Here is a 14,955-nt window from a genome sequence, read left to right on the forward strand (position 1 = left end):
AAGCAGGGATATGAGGCTTGATAGCTATTCAAATATAAGAACTTATTCATTCATTCAAATTTATATTAAGTTCTACCTATTCAGTCCCTCTAACCCACCCCAACTAAATCATTATGTTCACTCAACCATGCTGAATAGCTAAACCTCCCAAACATGCAAACAAATGCCCATGAGCTCAGAAATGCACTCCACCACACTCAGCCCCTCTCCCCTGCCCAAAGAGATTGTAACTTGTGACCTCAGAGTTAGGAAATCTGGATGCAGACTGACGTCATCCCCTCCCTGCTCGCGGCAGAAGAGGTATGGTGCTTTGAGTATCTCACAGCTGTTGTGCTATCGCACACTGAAAGACTCCACACTGAGCCTAAAGAAGTGTTCGGAGGCGAAGACTAAAGCTTTGCTTGTACTCTTCTACGATCTTTATGAATGTATCTGGTTTGTCTGCAACACGTGAGTTGGTTTCTCTGCAACAACGAGGCAGTCTTTATTTTCCACCTGCTGCAGTTACACCTCCCTTGCAACGCACTATGCTTCCCAGCTTTGTTTCCATTTAGGTTGCGCACTACCGCACTTCTGAAGGGCCAAAACGCTTACCCAACAACCTGCCAGCCTTCCCCCCAAATTCACTATTGGTCAGGAGAAAAGCGTCCCGGAGAACACACACCCTGAGGCAGCAGCCTGTTCGCAAGCCATCAGGCTTGCGGCACAGCCACTGCCATCCCTGTGGGACCCCAGCCAGACCACCTGCCCGCCATTTCCTCACAGTACGTCCCACCACATCCAGCAGGTTTCTCCTCTACCCTGCCCTCCGTGGCCGTGGGCCTGCTGCACCACAGCCACCCACATCAGGCCTAAGTCTAGGCCCAGCTCCCTCCTGCCCACAGGGACACCCCGCTCAGGCCCTACCACCCCGCCGAGCCCTGCAGCAACAGCCTCCAGCCCTCCCTACAGCAGTAATTTATTTTATTCTCGGTAACTAAGGCCTCCGCCTCCCCCTCACGGCCTCGCACCCGTCGCCTGAGGGCAACTAACGCTCCCGCTGCCCGCAATGGTTTCACCCGCTCCCCCCGCCCACCGCCACAATGGTCCCGTCCGCCCGCCCGCCATTTCAGCTCCCCCAGATTTCGCGCCAAACTGCGCCCGGCCGGCAGGGGGCGGAGCGCCGCAGCCAATCGGCGGCAGCGGCGAGGCCGCGCTCTTCCTCTTGGGGCGGGTCTGGAGGGCGGCCGGTGCCCAATCCGCGGCGGCGAGCTGCGGCTGGGCCAATCGGAGTGCGAGGCGGTGCGCTCCGTCGCAGCAGTTTGGTTTCCGCCGCGCGCCGTTTTTGCCGCGAAAAAGTTGGTGGTGGCGTCCCGCGGGCGGCGAGGTGCGGGGCGGGATTGGGGGGGGCAAGGGGGTGCGCGTGGGGAATTTGGGGTGGGGGATCCCGTGGGGCGTTGGGCGGGAGGGTGAGGACGTGGGCAGGGCGGGGGGCAGCATTTCGGGGGGCATTTGGTGCGGAGGAGGTCGTGGTGATGGTGCTGGTGCTGCTGGTGCTGGTGCTGGTCCTGGTGCTGGTGGTCCTGGTGCTGATGCTGCTGGTGCTGTTGTGGTGGTGCTGGTGCTGTGGTGGTGCTGCTGATGCTGGTGCTGCTGGTGCTACTGCTGGTCGTGCTGCTGCTGGTGCTGGTGCTGCTGGTGCTGCTGCTGCTGGTGCTTGTGGTGGTGGTGGTGCTTGTGGTGGTGCTGGTGCTTGTGGTGGTGCTGGTGCTGGTGGTTAGGGCTGACCGTGCGCTCTCACCCCCACAGGGGAGCAGCAGTCACCATGTCCGGCTTCGACGACCCCGGCATTTACTACAGCGACAGTTTTGGGGGCGATGCGTCAGTGGACGAGGGGCAGGTCCGGAAATCGCAGCTGCAAAAGCGGTTCAAGGAGTTTCTGCGGCAGTACCGGGTGGGCACGGACCGGACGGGCTTCACCTTCAAATACAGGTGCTGCCGTGAGCCCTTTTCTCCTTCTTTGCCTTCCCCACTCCTCTTTGCACGTCCAGTCTGCTGTTAACCTCCTTCCTGCTATGCACACCCCAGATATACAATAGCACATGTCAGCTTTTCTCTTCCCATAGACCGTAAAGAGCTCTTTGTCAGTATAAGAAATGTTGTTGTTCCCATGTCATATTACTGGAAAACTGAGGTCTGGGGTTCTCCCAAATTTTTAGGCAGCCAGCCAGTGGCAGAGGTAGCAATAGAGGGATCTGCACTGCCAAGCTTGCATCTAGTTCCGAAATTCAAGGTCTGTCTTCAAGCTCTAGTCCTTTCTGGTCTGGAGTTTTGTCTGTATCCATTAAAATCAGTGCAGCACTGTCCCTGTGTGCTTTCTGAGGCTATGAAGGTCCCTTGGCCATCCCTTTGCCTCTGCAGCTTGGAGACACAACTGTGCGAGAATGTGGAGATGTATCATGCAAGGGCTAGGACAATCTTTCACCTTTCGTCTCTGACTTTCATGCACCCTGGCTTTTTTAAGGACAACATTGCCTGCTATGCTATTATTTCCTTTTTTAAAATCATATTTTAGGTATAATATGTATTATTCTCTATAGAAGTTTTCTAATTGTCTATCTGTTTGTGTAACTGGTAAACAATTAGTGCTATACTTTACATTGTCACTGCAAGCGCTGGTGTCCCTGGTCTTATGGCACATTTCAAAATGGGTTTGGGTGAAAGATTTGCCCCGGTCCCCCTAGGCTTCTCTTGGCACTCTCCTGATTTTTCCCGTTTGCTTTTCAAACCAAGGACTCCCTGCAGAACCTGCCTTCTCTGCTCCCTCCTTGTGATAAGGTCACTGTGGGTGACCGGTGCTTTCCGTCCTGCAAACCTTTACCGCTTACTGCCTTCCAGGGATGAGCTTAAACGGCACTATAACCTGAGTCAGTACTGGGTGGAGGTGGAGATGGAGGACTTGGCCAGCTTTGATGAAGATCTCGCTGACTATCTGTACAAGCAACCAGCGGAGCACCTGCAGCTGGTAAGGATGGAAGAGTTTGGCAACCTGGCACGCTGACACTGTCACATTGTGCGAGCAGCCCTGACGACGCACTGTAACATACCCATAGTAGCCTCGTTTTTCCCTTTGTAGTTGGAAGAAGCAGCAAAAGAAGTCGCAGATGAGGTCACCCGTCCTCGTCCTTCAGGGGAAGAAACTCTCCAAGACATCCAGGTGATGTTGAGATCGGATGCCAACGCAGCCAACATCCGCAGCCTGAAGGTGAGGTGAATCCGCTGCCACGCTGAGCAGCAGGTGGCAGGGCTTGCTCGTGTGGGGGTGTGATTGCAGAGGAAGCTTTTGGTACTTGATCACATGGGTTGTACACTAATTTACAAGCCGGGGTACTCTGCAACTTAAATCTGACTGCAAAGGACTGTTACTACTGATTGCTGCTGTGGGGACGCTCTGGCTATAAGTGATGTTCTGCAGGCAGTGTTTTGTCATTTTCTCTTTTGTTTTGAAATCAGCGTGGCTTAAGTCACGCAACCATCCCCTACTACTCCAGAGCAAGAGAGTGATGTTGTCAAGAAGTGCGGGCTTTTATGTTCTGGTACTTTAGTTCCATGAACGTGGGAAGCGTAGCTAAGGAAGAACTGTGTTTCTTTAACTTCTTTAGTTTCCCATCCATCCTCCAGTGACAGCTTTCTCACCTTCCCTTCACCTTTTCCCTTTCAGTCTGACCAGATGTCCCACCTTGTGAAGATCCCTGGAATTGTAATTGCAGCAACCCCCGTGAAAGCCAAAGCCACCAGAATAGCCATCCAGTGCCGCAGCTGCCGCAACACCATCAGCAACATCGCGGTGCGCCCGGGCCTGGAGGGTTACGCTCTCCCCAGAAAATGCAACACGTAAGGACTGACGTGGGGATGATGGGGAAAAAAAAAGGCTGCGTCCCCTTGTGCTGCCCCTCTATCCCACGCCTGCTGCATGGAGTCAGCTCCCTGTCACACAAGGCAGAATCATCTGCGCTGCTCTCTGCTTCTTCCCTTTGTGTTGCCCTTAAGCCTGCGCGCACCCGTGGCCGGCAGGTTTTAGCTCCGTCCGTCTGTGGTCACACCGGTCGTGGTGCTGCGTGAGCAGCGCTGCAAGCAGCGTTGAGCAGCCGTGTCCAGGGAGTTCGTTATATCTACAGGGCGCTTTGCCTGTTTTACCTAAAGGTTCATTCCTGCCTCCACCTGTCCCGTAATGCTGCATTAAGCTGCTGTCCCAACTTCCTATTAAGTTGTTCCCTTTTTCAAACAAACTTCTTCCTTCTGTGTTCCCCCTCCCGAGGGGGGCTGTTTTGCGTTACCTTCTGTAGGGATGCTTTGCCACTAACTTTCCAATCACGCTTTACGGCTCTTGATGCCCATGCGAACTGTGAGCATCAGGCTGCCGCTGTGCTGCAGCTCTCGCGCCGACCGATCCTGGTGGGTTGTGTCTTCGAGCTCATGCCTGCCAGTATTTATTTTCTGCACCTTACCTCTAACGCAGCTTGAGAGGTCTTTGGGATAGGGATCGTTCTTGCGCATGGTCTGTACGGCACCTCGCTCCTGATCCTTGACTGCACGAGTGCATTTGCACTCTCGTGTTGCCCTCCCTGACAGCCCTGCGTGGCGTCAGGCATCTGTAGTGATGTACTGAGACAGCAGCGGGACGTGGAGGTGCTCCGTGTCTTGGAGAGCTTGTAGTCTAGCGAGGCAGATACGTCTCGAGAGACTGGGAGGTTGACGGCAGCCTTGTCACATTGCTAATTGTTTTCTTACCAGAAACCACTTAACATTTGCTTCGTGCACGAGGTTGTAAAGAAAAATGCCCTTCTGTGTCGCTGAGTCTGTACTGTCACCTTCTGTGTAATTAATTAATTACCTTCCTCCCTGCTTTTAGCTAGCAGGGGAGAGGGGGGAGGCAGGGAGAGTACTCGGGCAAGTATCACTCTGTCTTTGCCTTGTTCTCGTGCCCGCCTTTGGCAGCTGTTGAAGACAAGACAGAGGGCTTGGGGAGCCTTTGGTTCGGCCCTGTGTGACCGCCCTTCTCACCTGCTGGGCACCGCTCCGGGCTCTGTCACCGCTGTCCCCTCTACAGGGGGGTTCCCAGGGGCGGCTCTTGAGTGCCAGCAGCCTTCCCTGATTGATCTCTCTACACAGAGAACAAGCCGGCCGCCCAAAGTGCCCGCTGGACCCCTATTTCATCATGCCAGATAAGTGCAAGTGTGTGGACTTCCAAGTCCTGAAGCTGCAGGAGTCCCCGGATGCTGTGCCGCACGGGGAGATGCCCCGGCACTTGCAGCTGTACTGCGACAGGTACCAGCGCGGTCTCACCACCCTGACCCCGCTGGGTATTGCTGGTGCCATCTTTTTGCCCGCTACCATCCTCTGCTTTTCTCCTTCTTTTTCTCAGGTACCTGTGTGACAAAGTTGTCCCAGGGAACAGAGTCACTATCATGGGCATCTACTCCATCAAGAAATCCACCCAGAGCAAGAACAGAAGCCGTGACAACGTGGGCGTGGGCATCCGAAGCGCTTATATCCGCGTGGTGGGCATCCAGGTGGATGTGGAGGGCTCAGGTGAGGGCTGCTTTTGGTGCCCATATGGTCTGTGTTGGTAGCCTGGTGTTGGGACGGTCCCTTCCCGAACAAGGTGGTCCCTCAGCAAGGACTGCATGAAGTCACAGCCTGGGTCCTTCTCTGCTGCTTATATAGCAGAAGGTTCAAGCCAGTCCAGGGGTCTAACTTGCCCTGAATGCTCTATAGTCATGTCCTGTATGACTTTTTCTCAGTGATATTAAATGAGGAGGCTTCAGCCTGAGTCCTCCAAGGTATTTAAGTGCTTTTATCTTATTGATCTTAGTGGGAATCTGCTAAGCCATCCCTGAGGATCTGGGCTGAAGTTGATGGTTAAAATTGAGCTATGTATTTAAAACATGGTCCTGACTGTAATTCTCCCGCTGGTTCCTCCAGAGCTGCTTTGTCCAAGGTCCTTGCTTTTTCTTACTAGCCTCTAAGGACACAGCCTGCCTTGCTGGGATAGCAAACGCCTGCCCTCTCCACCCTTCCCACCTGGTGGCACTTGGCATGATCTTCAAGAAGGGATTTTGGCGGTAGCGGGTGTGGGGGGAGTAGCGTCCTTTATTTTAAAACATCCATTTGTTCGCTGTTGCATCATTCTCCTCATCCCTGTACAGGACACAGCTTTGCTGGCTCAGTGACCCCTCAAGAAGAGGAGGAACTTCGTCGCCTTGCTGCCATGCCCAACATCTATGAGACCATCGCCAAGAGCATCGCACCCTCCATCTATGGCAGCACCGACATCAAGAAGGCCATTGCCTGCCTCTTATTTGGAGGCTCTCGCAAGAGGTGGGGAAAAGTCAGCCTGGTGGAGAGAGCGTGGTGGCAGGGGTGTCGTTCATGGCACAAAGCCCTCGTACGGTCTTCTGGCGGTGCTGCCAGCCGCCTGCCACTAGTCAGCAACGTTTGGTTATCAGAATAAAGTCTCACCGTCTCTCCTCCCTCTCTTTTTCCTGCCCTGACTGTCCAGGCTCCCAGATGGGCTGACCCGCAGAGGAGACATCAACTTACTGATGCTGGGTGACCCCGGCACGGCCAAATCCCAGCTTCTGAAGTTCGTCGAGAAGTGTTCGCCCATTGGGGTAGGTGGTTTGAGGTGCTCGCTTGTAGCGTGGCTGGTTTCTTCCTTCTGCTCTTTGCGTAGCACCAAGGACCAGACCGTGGTCACAGCAGATACCTGCCCGCGCATCCACAACTCGACTGGCTGGCAGAGGTGCGAACTGCCGTTTCTGGTGCTAGCCTGGAAGAGATGGGGTGCACGGCAGGGGACGAGGGAGGGAAGGGGAAGCAGGTAATGCCTTTCATTAGGATACGAGCCAGGCTATTTGCAGACGTCCAAAGACGTGACTGGTGCTGTTGTTTGTTGTTGAGACTTGATCAGCAGAGAGCCTGGCTGGTCAGGACAAATGAAGTTGACTGCATCTCAGGCACGGACCTGCAGGCTGAGCCCAGGCATGAAATTATATTTTCAGCTGTGTTTTCTTGTAGTCTCTATTAAACTCAGCCTCTGACTGTGTTGTTCCCTCGGGGGGAAAACAAAGCTAATGCAGCAGCCCACTAAACAATGAATCACTCCCTGTTCTGTACTTAATACCTGTATTTGTGTGTCTTCAAGCCCTCTGGTGCGTCACAGCTGCTTAGTCCGAGGCCTGGGACTAGGCAATAGTCTTGCTCTGTACCCAGCAGGTCTGTTTTTGGCACGTGTCGAGGGCTTTTCCTGGAGGTCCATGTGTTTCCTCCAGCAGCTCTGGTTTTTGCAGTACCGGGGCTGCTTTGTCCTCCTTCTGAAGCGGTGGGCTCCTGGGATCCGCGGCGGCTGACGTGCTGTCCCCTTCCTTGTCCCTCATGCTGCTAGGTGTACACCTCGGGGAAAGGTAGCAGCGCTGCTGGCTTGACGGCCTCGGTGATCCGCGACCCTTCCTCCAGGAGTTTCTTCATGGAAGGAGGAGCCATGGTGCTGGCGGATGGGGGAGTGGTGTGCATTGACGAGTTCGACAAGGTACCCGTGGGGCTGCCCGCGTGGGAGCGGGGAGGAGAGCCCTTGGGCTGCTGGCTTCTCCCAGGAGAGCCCAGAGCTGCAGGAGAAAGGGCAACTCTCCTGAGGCTGCCTCACTTTCTTTTGGGGAAAGAAATAGGGCTGGAGGGAAACTCTGGTTACGTCCTGCACTCTTGGGCAGAGGTCCTTGCAGAGCCTTACCTTGGGGGTCAGTGTCAGTGGGTGTGTAGCCAAGGTCTGGCGGAAGAAATTGATGATGACTTTTTTTTTTTTTTTCTCTTTGCCTCATTTCTCCCACCTCGGATGAAAAGATGCGGGAGGATGACCGCGTGGCCATTCATGAGGCCATGGAGCAGCAGACCATCTCCATTGCTAAGGTGAGTTAAGGGTGCGTGTTGCCCCGGGGCGGGAGCCTGACTTGCCACTGGGTTTCTGAGAGCCTAGCAGCCAGTGGCCAGGCATCTTTTGCCAGAATTGCCCATTTTAGAGTCCAGGCAGTGGTTTTGATGGTTACTGGTTTCTCTGATCTGAGACCGGTCAGCCCTGCCTGTAGGCTTTGGGTTGTCTTCTCTCAGGCAGCCTGAACTTTGGCAGGACTGAAACGAGCTCCCTCTGTTCTGCCTGTCCTCTGCTCCTCTAGATTTAGTAGTTCTGCTGATGTCCCTGTGTCACAGCCTGATATCACTTCATTTTCTTCCTTCCCACTGCTCTCCACCCTCTCAGAAGATCTACAGAAACTGCCTGATGGATATCAGATCAGAGTTCCTCTTCATTTCCACTGCTCAGCCTTTTTTTCTAGCACCTCTGCTCCCTCCTGGTCACTCTGGCTCACCCCTTAGCTGTTCAGCCCCTGGTAACAGAGCACCCACCACGGCTTTTCCTTGCTGCTCGCTCTTGCCCTGCTACCTGCAAACCCATGCTTTGCTCCCGGGGCTGCTCGGGGGACTCGGCCCCAGCTGCCGCATTTCCAACTCAGATCGCAAACTTGGGATGGGGACTTGCATGTCGTTGCCCTTGACGTGAGGTTTGAAGTGAAGTTACTCGGCGCTCAAGCCTCAGCTGAAGCCAGTCCTCCTCCAGAAGGACATGTGGGTCCAGCCCCATGTAGCTCCTGTGCTGACCCCTCTCCAGCGTGGATTACAGAGCGATTGGATGCTACATAGGGGGTTTTATTTAAATGCAAGTGATTGAGGATGAGTCCTTGCAAACTGGTTTGGACCTTTCACTACGAGTTGATAGCCTTCTAGCCCTGCTGTGACATGGATGTGGTCTTGACCCCATCCGTTTCTCCTTCCCCCCGCAGGCAGGAATCACAACCACGCTCAACTCCCGCTGCTCAGTGCTGGCAGCTGCCAACTCCGTCTTCGGGCGCTGGGATGAGACCAAAGGCGAGGAGAACATTGATTTTATGCCCACCATCCTGTCCCGCTTTGACATGATCTTCATCGTCAAGGATGAGCACAATGAGGAGCGAGACATGGTGGGTCGGGGCGCACGGGGGCAGCTGGGACTGGTGGTGCCCCATTTTTCAGGAGGGGGATGCCGGGGGGGGGGGGTCCTGCTGCCTGACTGCTTTCTGCTTTCCTAGACACTGGCCAAGCACGTCATGTCCTTACACGTGAGCGCCTTGACCCAGACCCAGGCCGTGGAGGGCGAGATCGAGCTGAACAAGCTGAAGAAGCTCATCTCCTTCTGTCGGACGTGAGTGCGAGGCATGACTTTTTGGCAGCGCCCAGGCTTGCGTGGCGGGAGGCAGCGGCGAGAAGCGAACCGCGCGGCCGACGTTTGCGAGCGCTCTGTCTGGGTGACCTTTTTTTCTAACTCCTGCCTCGAAAAAAGGGAAGCGAGAGCAGCTCGCAACGGTGCCGCGGCGTGGCCCGGGGAAACGAGGGGTGCCCGGGGACCCCCCACCGCTGCCCAGGGGACCGTCCCTGTCGACATTGCGTCCAGCTCCTGTCCCCCCTTGCAGGAAATGTGGCCCTCGGCTGTCGGCGGCGGCGGCGGAGAAGCTGAAGAACCGCTACGTCCTGATGCGGAGCGGCACTCGCCAGCACGAGCAGGAGAGCGACCGGCGTTCCAGCATCCCCATCACCGTCCGGTGAGCAAGCCTGCTCTCCTCTCCCCACCAAAACCCTCGGGGTTGGGATGGCATCGCTGGGTGTCACCTGGGGTAGCCCGGGAGGGGAGTTAGTGGGGTGCTGGGGTTTGGGGGAGTCCTGTGTGAACAGGGCAACGCTGGAGGTGCCGTGGGGGGGACAGGAGGTGCCTGGAGTGGGGTTAAGTGGGTGTCAGGGCTCAGGGGGGGAAGGAGACGACCCCTCGGAGCCGCAGTAGAAAGCAGGGAACGTCTCCTTTGGCCGCAGGCAGCTGGAGGCCATCGTGCGCATCGCCGAGTCCCTGGGGAAGATGAAGCTTCAGCCCTTCACCACCGAGGCAGACGTCGAGGAGGCCTTGCGGCTCTTCCAGGTGTCCACGCTTGATGCGGCCATGTCGGGCAGCCTGGCAGGTGAGGGGGAGATGCTCTGTGCTGGGGACAGGAGGGACATGCCTGGTCTGGCTGCTCAGGGCAAGGAGAGATGAGCTTCCCTGCCCGGACCAGGCTGGGGGTGCTACCAGGCACCCCCCCGGGTAGGTGCTGGACTTGTTTTCTGAGCAAAGGCAAAGCAATGCCTGCAGCAGCAAGGGAGGGCAATGAGAAATGTCACCGAGGGTCTCCATCCGTGCTGGGCAAGGGAAGGAAGGTCTGGGCCCTTGTGGTCCCAAGGGCAGAGTCCAGCGCTGGAGGTGGTTCATCAGCCTTTTTGTCCTCTAACATCTTTACCTGTGGGGGTAAATGTTCCCTTGGGAGGCAGAGTGGCACAAAGGCTTTGAAGGAAGCTCCAGCAGTCGGGTCCACGTTCAGATGTGTCTTTGGAGCTCCGCAACCTTTGGTGGTGGATTTGCTCATGGGTTCCCTGAAGTCATCGAGGCGTGCAGGTGTGGTGGGAGACACAGGAGACGGGCACTTTGGCTTTAAGAGTGATGTCTGGGCGGCACAGAGAGCTCACACAGCCTCTCCCTCCAGGGGCAGAAGGTTTCACGACACAGGAGGACCAAGAGATGCTGTCCCGCATCGAGAAGCAGCTCAAGCGCCGCTTTGCCATCGGCTCTCAGGTGTCGGAGCACAGCATCGTCCAGGACTTCATGCGGCAGGTGGGCCAGGGACCCTGTGGAGGGTTGGGCTGTGAAACCAGGGACCCCAGGCTGCCACTCGGGGGGTGAAACCCATTCCCCAAGGGGTGGCTGGAGAGCCTTTTGGTCATACCTGCTTTTGAAGTTGTTTGTAGGGAGTGGTGCGCAATGTGATTGCAGAGTTTAAGGGGTGTGAGGCAAGAACTTATTTTTCTGCAAAAGCACTGAGGTTTGGGGCTGTTTGGGTAGGTTGGGATCCTACCCTTGAAACCAGAACTGTTTGATTTGTGAGACTGGCTGCAGTCAGACCTGAAATAGTGAAAGGGGAAAGGAGTAGCAGTGCCTGGTGCCACCGGGCTCCATCCCTCTGGAGAGGCACAGCCAGGCTTTAGTGGTGGTTGCAGGTTCCCACTGGGCTCCGGTGAGCTTTTCCCTGCCGGCTCATCTCCCCCTGCTTTCCCCTTTTCCAGAAATACCCGGAACATGCCATCTACAAGGTGCTGCAGCTGATGATGCGGCGGGGGGAGATTCAGCACCGCATGCAACGCAAAGTCCTCTACCGCATCAAGTGACCTCCCGTGCGTGGGGAGGGAACCGCTGCTGCCTGACGTGAGCCCACGTGCAGGCAGAGTGCCCCGTGGGGTGGGAGCCTGCTCCTGGAAGAAGCTTTTCCTTGGGGAGCCAAACAGCCCAGGGCTTCCCTCTTGAACTGGGGTTTGGGGTGGTCAGGGTTCCCCTTGGGTGCTCTTGTCACTGTGTCAACGTTGATGTTTCTTTGAACTCCAAAAGCTTTTAGTCTGTATTAAAATAAAAACTAATATTGGTAGCCCAGGGTCTTTGGCTGCCCGGATGTATCCCCTTCCCCTTTTGGAGGGAGCGCAGGATTTTGGTTGGAAAGGCATCCCTCCTACTCGCCCAGAGCCCATCCTGGGACTCGCCTCGAGGCAGGACACAGCCCTGTGGGCAGCACCAGCAGCCCTGAAGGCAGAAACTCCTTTCTTGCTCAGGGTTTGATCTGTCTATTAAGGCATAAATCCTGTTGGCACAGGCTGCCCTGTTGGGCTCAGCGGTGCTTACGCGGTCGCTGCATGCAGGCTGCTGCTGTCTTCCCTGTCTGCCAGCAGCAGCAAAGGAAACAACCTGCTGGTCCCCGCTTCAAAGCTGCTCTTTCCTTATCCCTCTTGCCCCTCTCCAAGGGCTGCAGCAGGCAAACGCTTTACCCTGCATCGTAAAGGGCTGTGTCAAAACCTTGCTTGGAGGCTTGGGAAGCCGCCGGAGAGGCTGCTGCCCTGTCTGTGAGTGACCTTCAGGCTGAAAAACACACCCCAGGAGAGGCTTCATTAGCAGAAGAAAACGTTCAGGGCCAGCAGAGGGTACCAGAGCCTTGAGGATGCTGGGCTGTGGTGCTGCCTCCTCCTCCTCCTCCCAGAGGGGAAACCAAGGGGTCCCTTGGGGACGGGGTGGTGGGCTGTGGGGTGCACCCAGCTTGGCAACTGTCACACAAGGGCTGGGCTCCGCTGTGACCCATGGGGACCAAACGGTATCCCTCTTGGCTTCTCTTTGGGGGTTTTGAGAGGTGCATGGTGCGCTCCGGACGTGGCTGGAGCTGGTTATGGGTTTGGGGGGTCTGTCTGCAGGGGATGGGGTGGTGATGGCCCTGACAAGATGGGCTGCACTTTGGAGAAACAGCCCCCTGCTCTTCTTCCCCCAGTTTTTCAGATGGGTCCGACCTTTGTGGAGGGCTGGAGGGGAGAGGAGGCTGGCCCAAAGGCTCCCTGTAGGGATGGGTCTCCAGAAAGCTCACGCCGGTGACTTTATTGCCCAGTATTTTTGCAGATGCCAGGCACCTTGCGGGGCTTCTTGGAGCAAGCAATGCTGGGGCAAAAGCGGGCACCCTTCTTTTCCCTCTGAAAAAAAAAAAAGAGATGCCTTCTCTCCCCACACTGCTCCTTGGCTGAGGAGGCAGATTCCCTGAGCTGCTGCTCCATGGAGGGGGAATAAGTGGAAGTGAGAATAACAGGGCAACGTCTTCACCTGGAGAGTGAAGTTCCCCAAACTGCCAGTGTCTGAAAGCATCCCACCCCCCTCACAAGCTCCCATGCCCCTGGTCAAGCACCTGATGTTTTAGCATTGGGAGGTGGCCCATTAGAGCAGGGTTAACACGGTCTGGAAGCAGCAGCATGGCGTCGTGGCTGTTTCCCTGCCACGTGCTGTAGCCCATGCCGCGCCGTAGTGACGGCTCCTACAGGTCTCTTCCCCCCTGCCACCCTATCCCAGTACCTCCGTCCTTGCTTTGGAGATGCTGGCAGGACCTGTCTTACCTATGGTCCTTCTTCCAGAGGTGTAACAAGAGCAAAGCAAGCAGAGAGGTGAGTACGGGACCGGTAGCCACAGCCTGCTGTTAATGCTGCCTGTGGAGGAGGCTGCGAGCTTCTGTTCCCAGGCTTGGAAAGAGCACCCAGTGATGGAGATGGGCTGGGTGGGGAGCATCCTGGGAAGGGGACTGGGAACGGGAACACAGCGCAAAGGGCTCCGTTGCCATCACGCTTCTTGTTTTCTTCCTTCCCTCCACCTGCAGACCTCCCCCCAGCCTTTCCTCACAATCTTTGCTCCATGCTGGAGCAGTAGCGGATGGCTGGATTTCAGCTGCTGACTGTCAGTGGCGGTCGGGTGGTGCTCACGGGTTTTAAAAGAGCCAACATCTCAAGGTACATCAAGCTATGCTGGGCGTTGGCAGGTGTGGAGGTTGGAAATTCTTTGTGGGTTTGGGGTTTTTTTTCTTCTTTTCACGACATGATCGGGAGCAGAGGTATATTTCTGTGACGGGGATCAGAATGATTGATCTCTTCCTGCTATGAAATGTGTTGATTATATGGTATGAGGTTATGTAAGTGTACATACGGCTTGAAACAACACTGTTTAGCAACTAATGTATGCAGCTTTATCACAAGAAGGGGAGCTGGGATGTGCGCAACTCTGGCATTATCTTGGAACTAGAGATCACCGATTAGTAACGGCTTGTTTTGATCATCGCACTGCAGATGGAAATTTTGGGAGGAAAACTCATTTGGGTAGAGTGGTAGTGCTTGGTGGTATCTAGTTGATAAGAGATTGCTGGTCCTCCTGGTGAAGATGACCGGATTTTTCCTCAAATGATAGCTACTTAATAAAGGAGTGGTCATCCTCCTGGTGAAGGTGTCTTTCTTCGTCACCCCTGAGGTTTTGGCATGCTGAGATTTGGGACAGACTCCCTGTCTGGGTGTCCTTAGATGACCAAAAATACTGTTCTCGAATCCAAGGCCAACAGGGAGAGTAAAGCCAGACAGATGTAGCCACTCCACATCTGAGCAGCCCAGCATTCCCTTACCTAGCCTACAGAGCTGACCTTGTCCCTTCTTTAACTCGGTGCTGTGTCACAGGAGGCCTCTTCCCCACCCTTGGCTCGTCAACTTGGGAAGTACAGTCGGACGAGCGTAACGACCCCAAACCAGGTAGCCACCAGGGATGCTCAGGTGCCTTTCATTCAAAGCTTGGGATTCTATAGGAGCCACCCACCTCTTGCCACAATGAATTAGCCCCCGAAGAACTTGCAGATCACGTGTAATCCTGCATGAGGTGTGTCAATCTGTGTGAGCGGAGGGGAGTTTCTCACTCCAAGGAGATCCAGTGCGCTGGGCTCTTGCCAGCCTTTTTAGTTCTCCATGGGAGGACCGGGTTGGGATCCATCTGACCAGGCGTCAAGAGCTGAGCAAGGCACTCTCTGTCAGCGCAGGGGAGCGAGCGCTTCCAGACAGCACAGTGTTTTATCCAAAGTAAATGTTTAAAAGAAACCAGAGAAGCTGTGCCCTAGTTGCATTTGTTTTCTCTCTGTTGCCTACAAAATGAGGTCAAGGCAACTAGATCGAGTAGGTATTTTTGCATCATAGGCATCTCAAACTGGGGAGATGTGCATGTCCTCCCTCCCTGTGTGCTGCACTGCTGTATCGGAGGAGAAGGGCTTTGGTGAAGGCTTTCTTCGGGTGGCTAACTTTGGGGCAGCTTCACTGGGTTTGATTCTCTTTCCTCTTACACCAAGCTTATCAGAATACCTCTGTGGAAATGTCAGCAGAGTTCCACTACTGTAAAATCCAGCAAAGCTGAGTCATCACATCTGCACTGCTCGGATCTCTTCCATCTCCGTGTAGGATGGGAGCTGTTGCAATGCAGCAACCTAACCT

At 55.3% G+C, this 14,955-nt stretch overlaps 1 protein-coding gene across 2 annotated transcripts; it reads left to right on the plus strand.

Annotated features, from left to right (window-relative positions):
- Positions 1 to 1,204: 1,204 nt before the first annotated feature.
- MCM5 (minichromosome maintenance complex component 5) lies at positions 1,205 to 11,569 on the plus strand. Of its 2 annotated transcripts, none has more exons than XM_052790646.1 (17): positions 1,205 to 1,366; positions 1,789 to 1,971; positions 2,878 to 3,004; positions 3,116 to 3,244; positions 3,701 to 3,873; positions 5,152 to 5,307; positions 5,405 to 5,571; positions 6,189 to 6,360; positions 6,542 to 6,653; positions 7,427 to 7,570; positions 7,879 to 7,944; positions 8,871 to 9,047; positions 9,156 to 9,268; positions 9,537 to 9,665; positions 9,931 to 10,073; positions 10,632 to 10,759; positions 11,209 to 11,569. In XM_052790646.1, the coding sequence occupies exons 2-17, from the start codon at positions 1,805 to 1,807 to the stop codon at positions 11,308 to 11,310; spliced, it is 2,205 nt and encodes a 734-aa protein (XP_052646606.1). In that variant the 5' UTR covers positions 1,205 to 1,366; positions 1,789 to 1,804; the 3' UTR covers positions 11,311 to 11,569. The 2 variants fall into 2 exon arrangements, with proteins under 2 accessions (XP_052646606.1, XP_052646608.1); XM_052790648.1 differs by having other exon boundaries at positions 1,266 to 1,337.
- The last annotated feature ends 3,386 nt before the right edge of the window (positions 11,570 to 14,955 follow it).

The sequence above is a fragment of the Harpia harpyja genome, chromosome 6, assembly GCF_026419915.1.
Source record: "Harpia harpyja isolate bHarHar1 chromosome 6, bHarHar1 primary haplotype, whole genome shotgun sequence".
Taxonomy (NCBI): domain Eukaryota; kingdom Metazoa; phylum Chordata; class Aves; order Accipitriformes; family Accipitridae; genus Harpia; species Harpia harpyja.

Coding starts and splice junctions, on each gene's coding strand:
- MCM5 (XM_052790646.1), top strand. CDS start 1,805: ATGTCCGGCTTCGACGACCCCGGCATTTACTACAGCGACAGTTTTGGG. Junction 3,245..3,700: donor CCAACATCCGCAGCCTGAAG/GTGAGGTGAATC, acceptor TTTCCCTTTCAG/TCTGACCAGATGTCCCACCT. Junction 7,945..8,870: donor AGACCATCTCCATTGCTAAG/GTGAGTTAAGGG, acceptor TTCCCCCCGCAG/GCAGGAATCACAACCACGCT.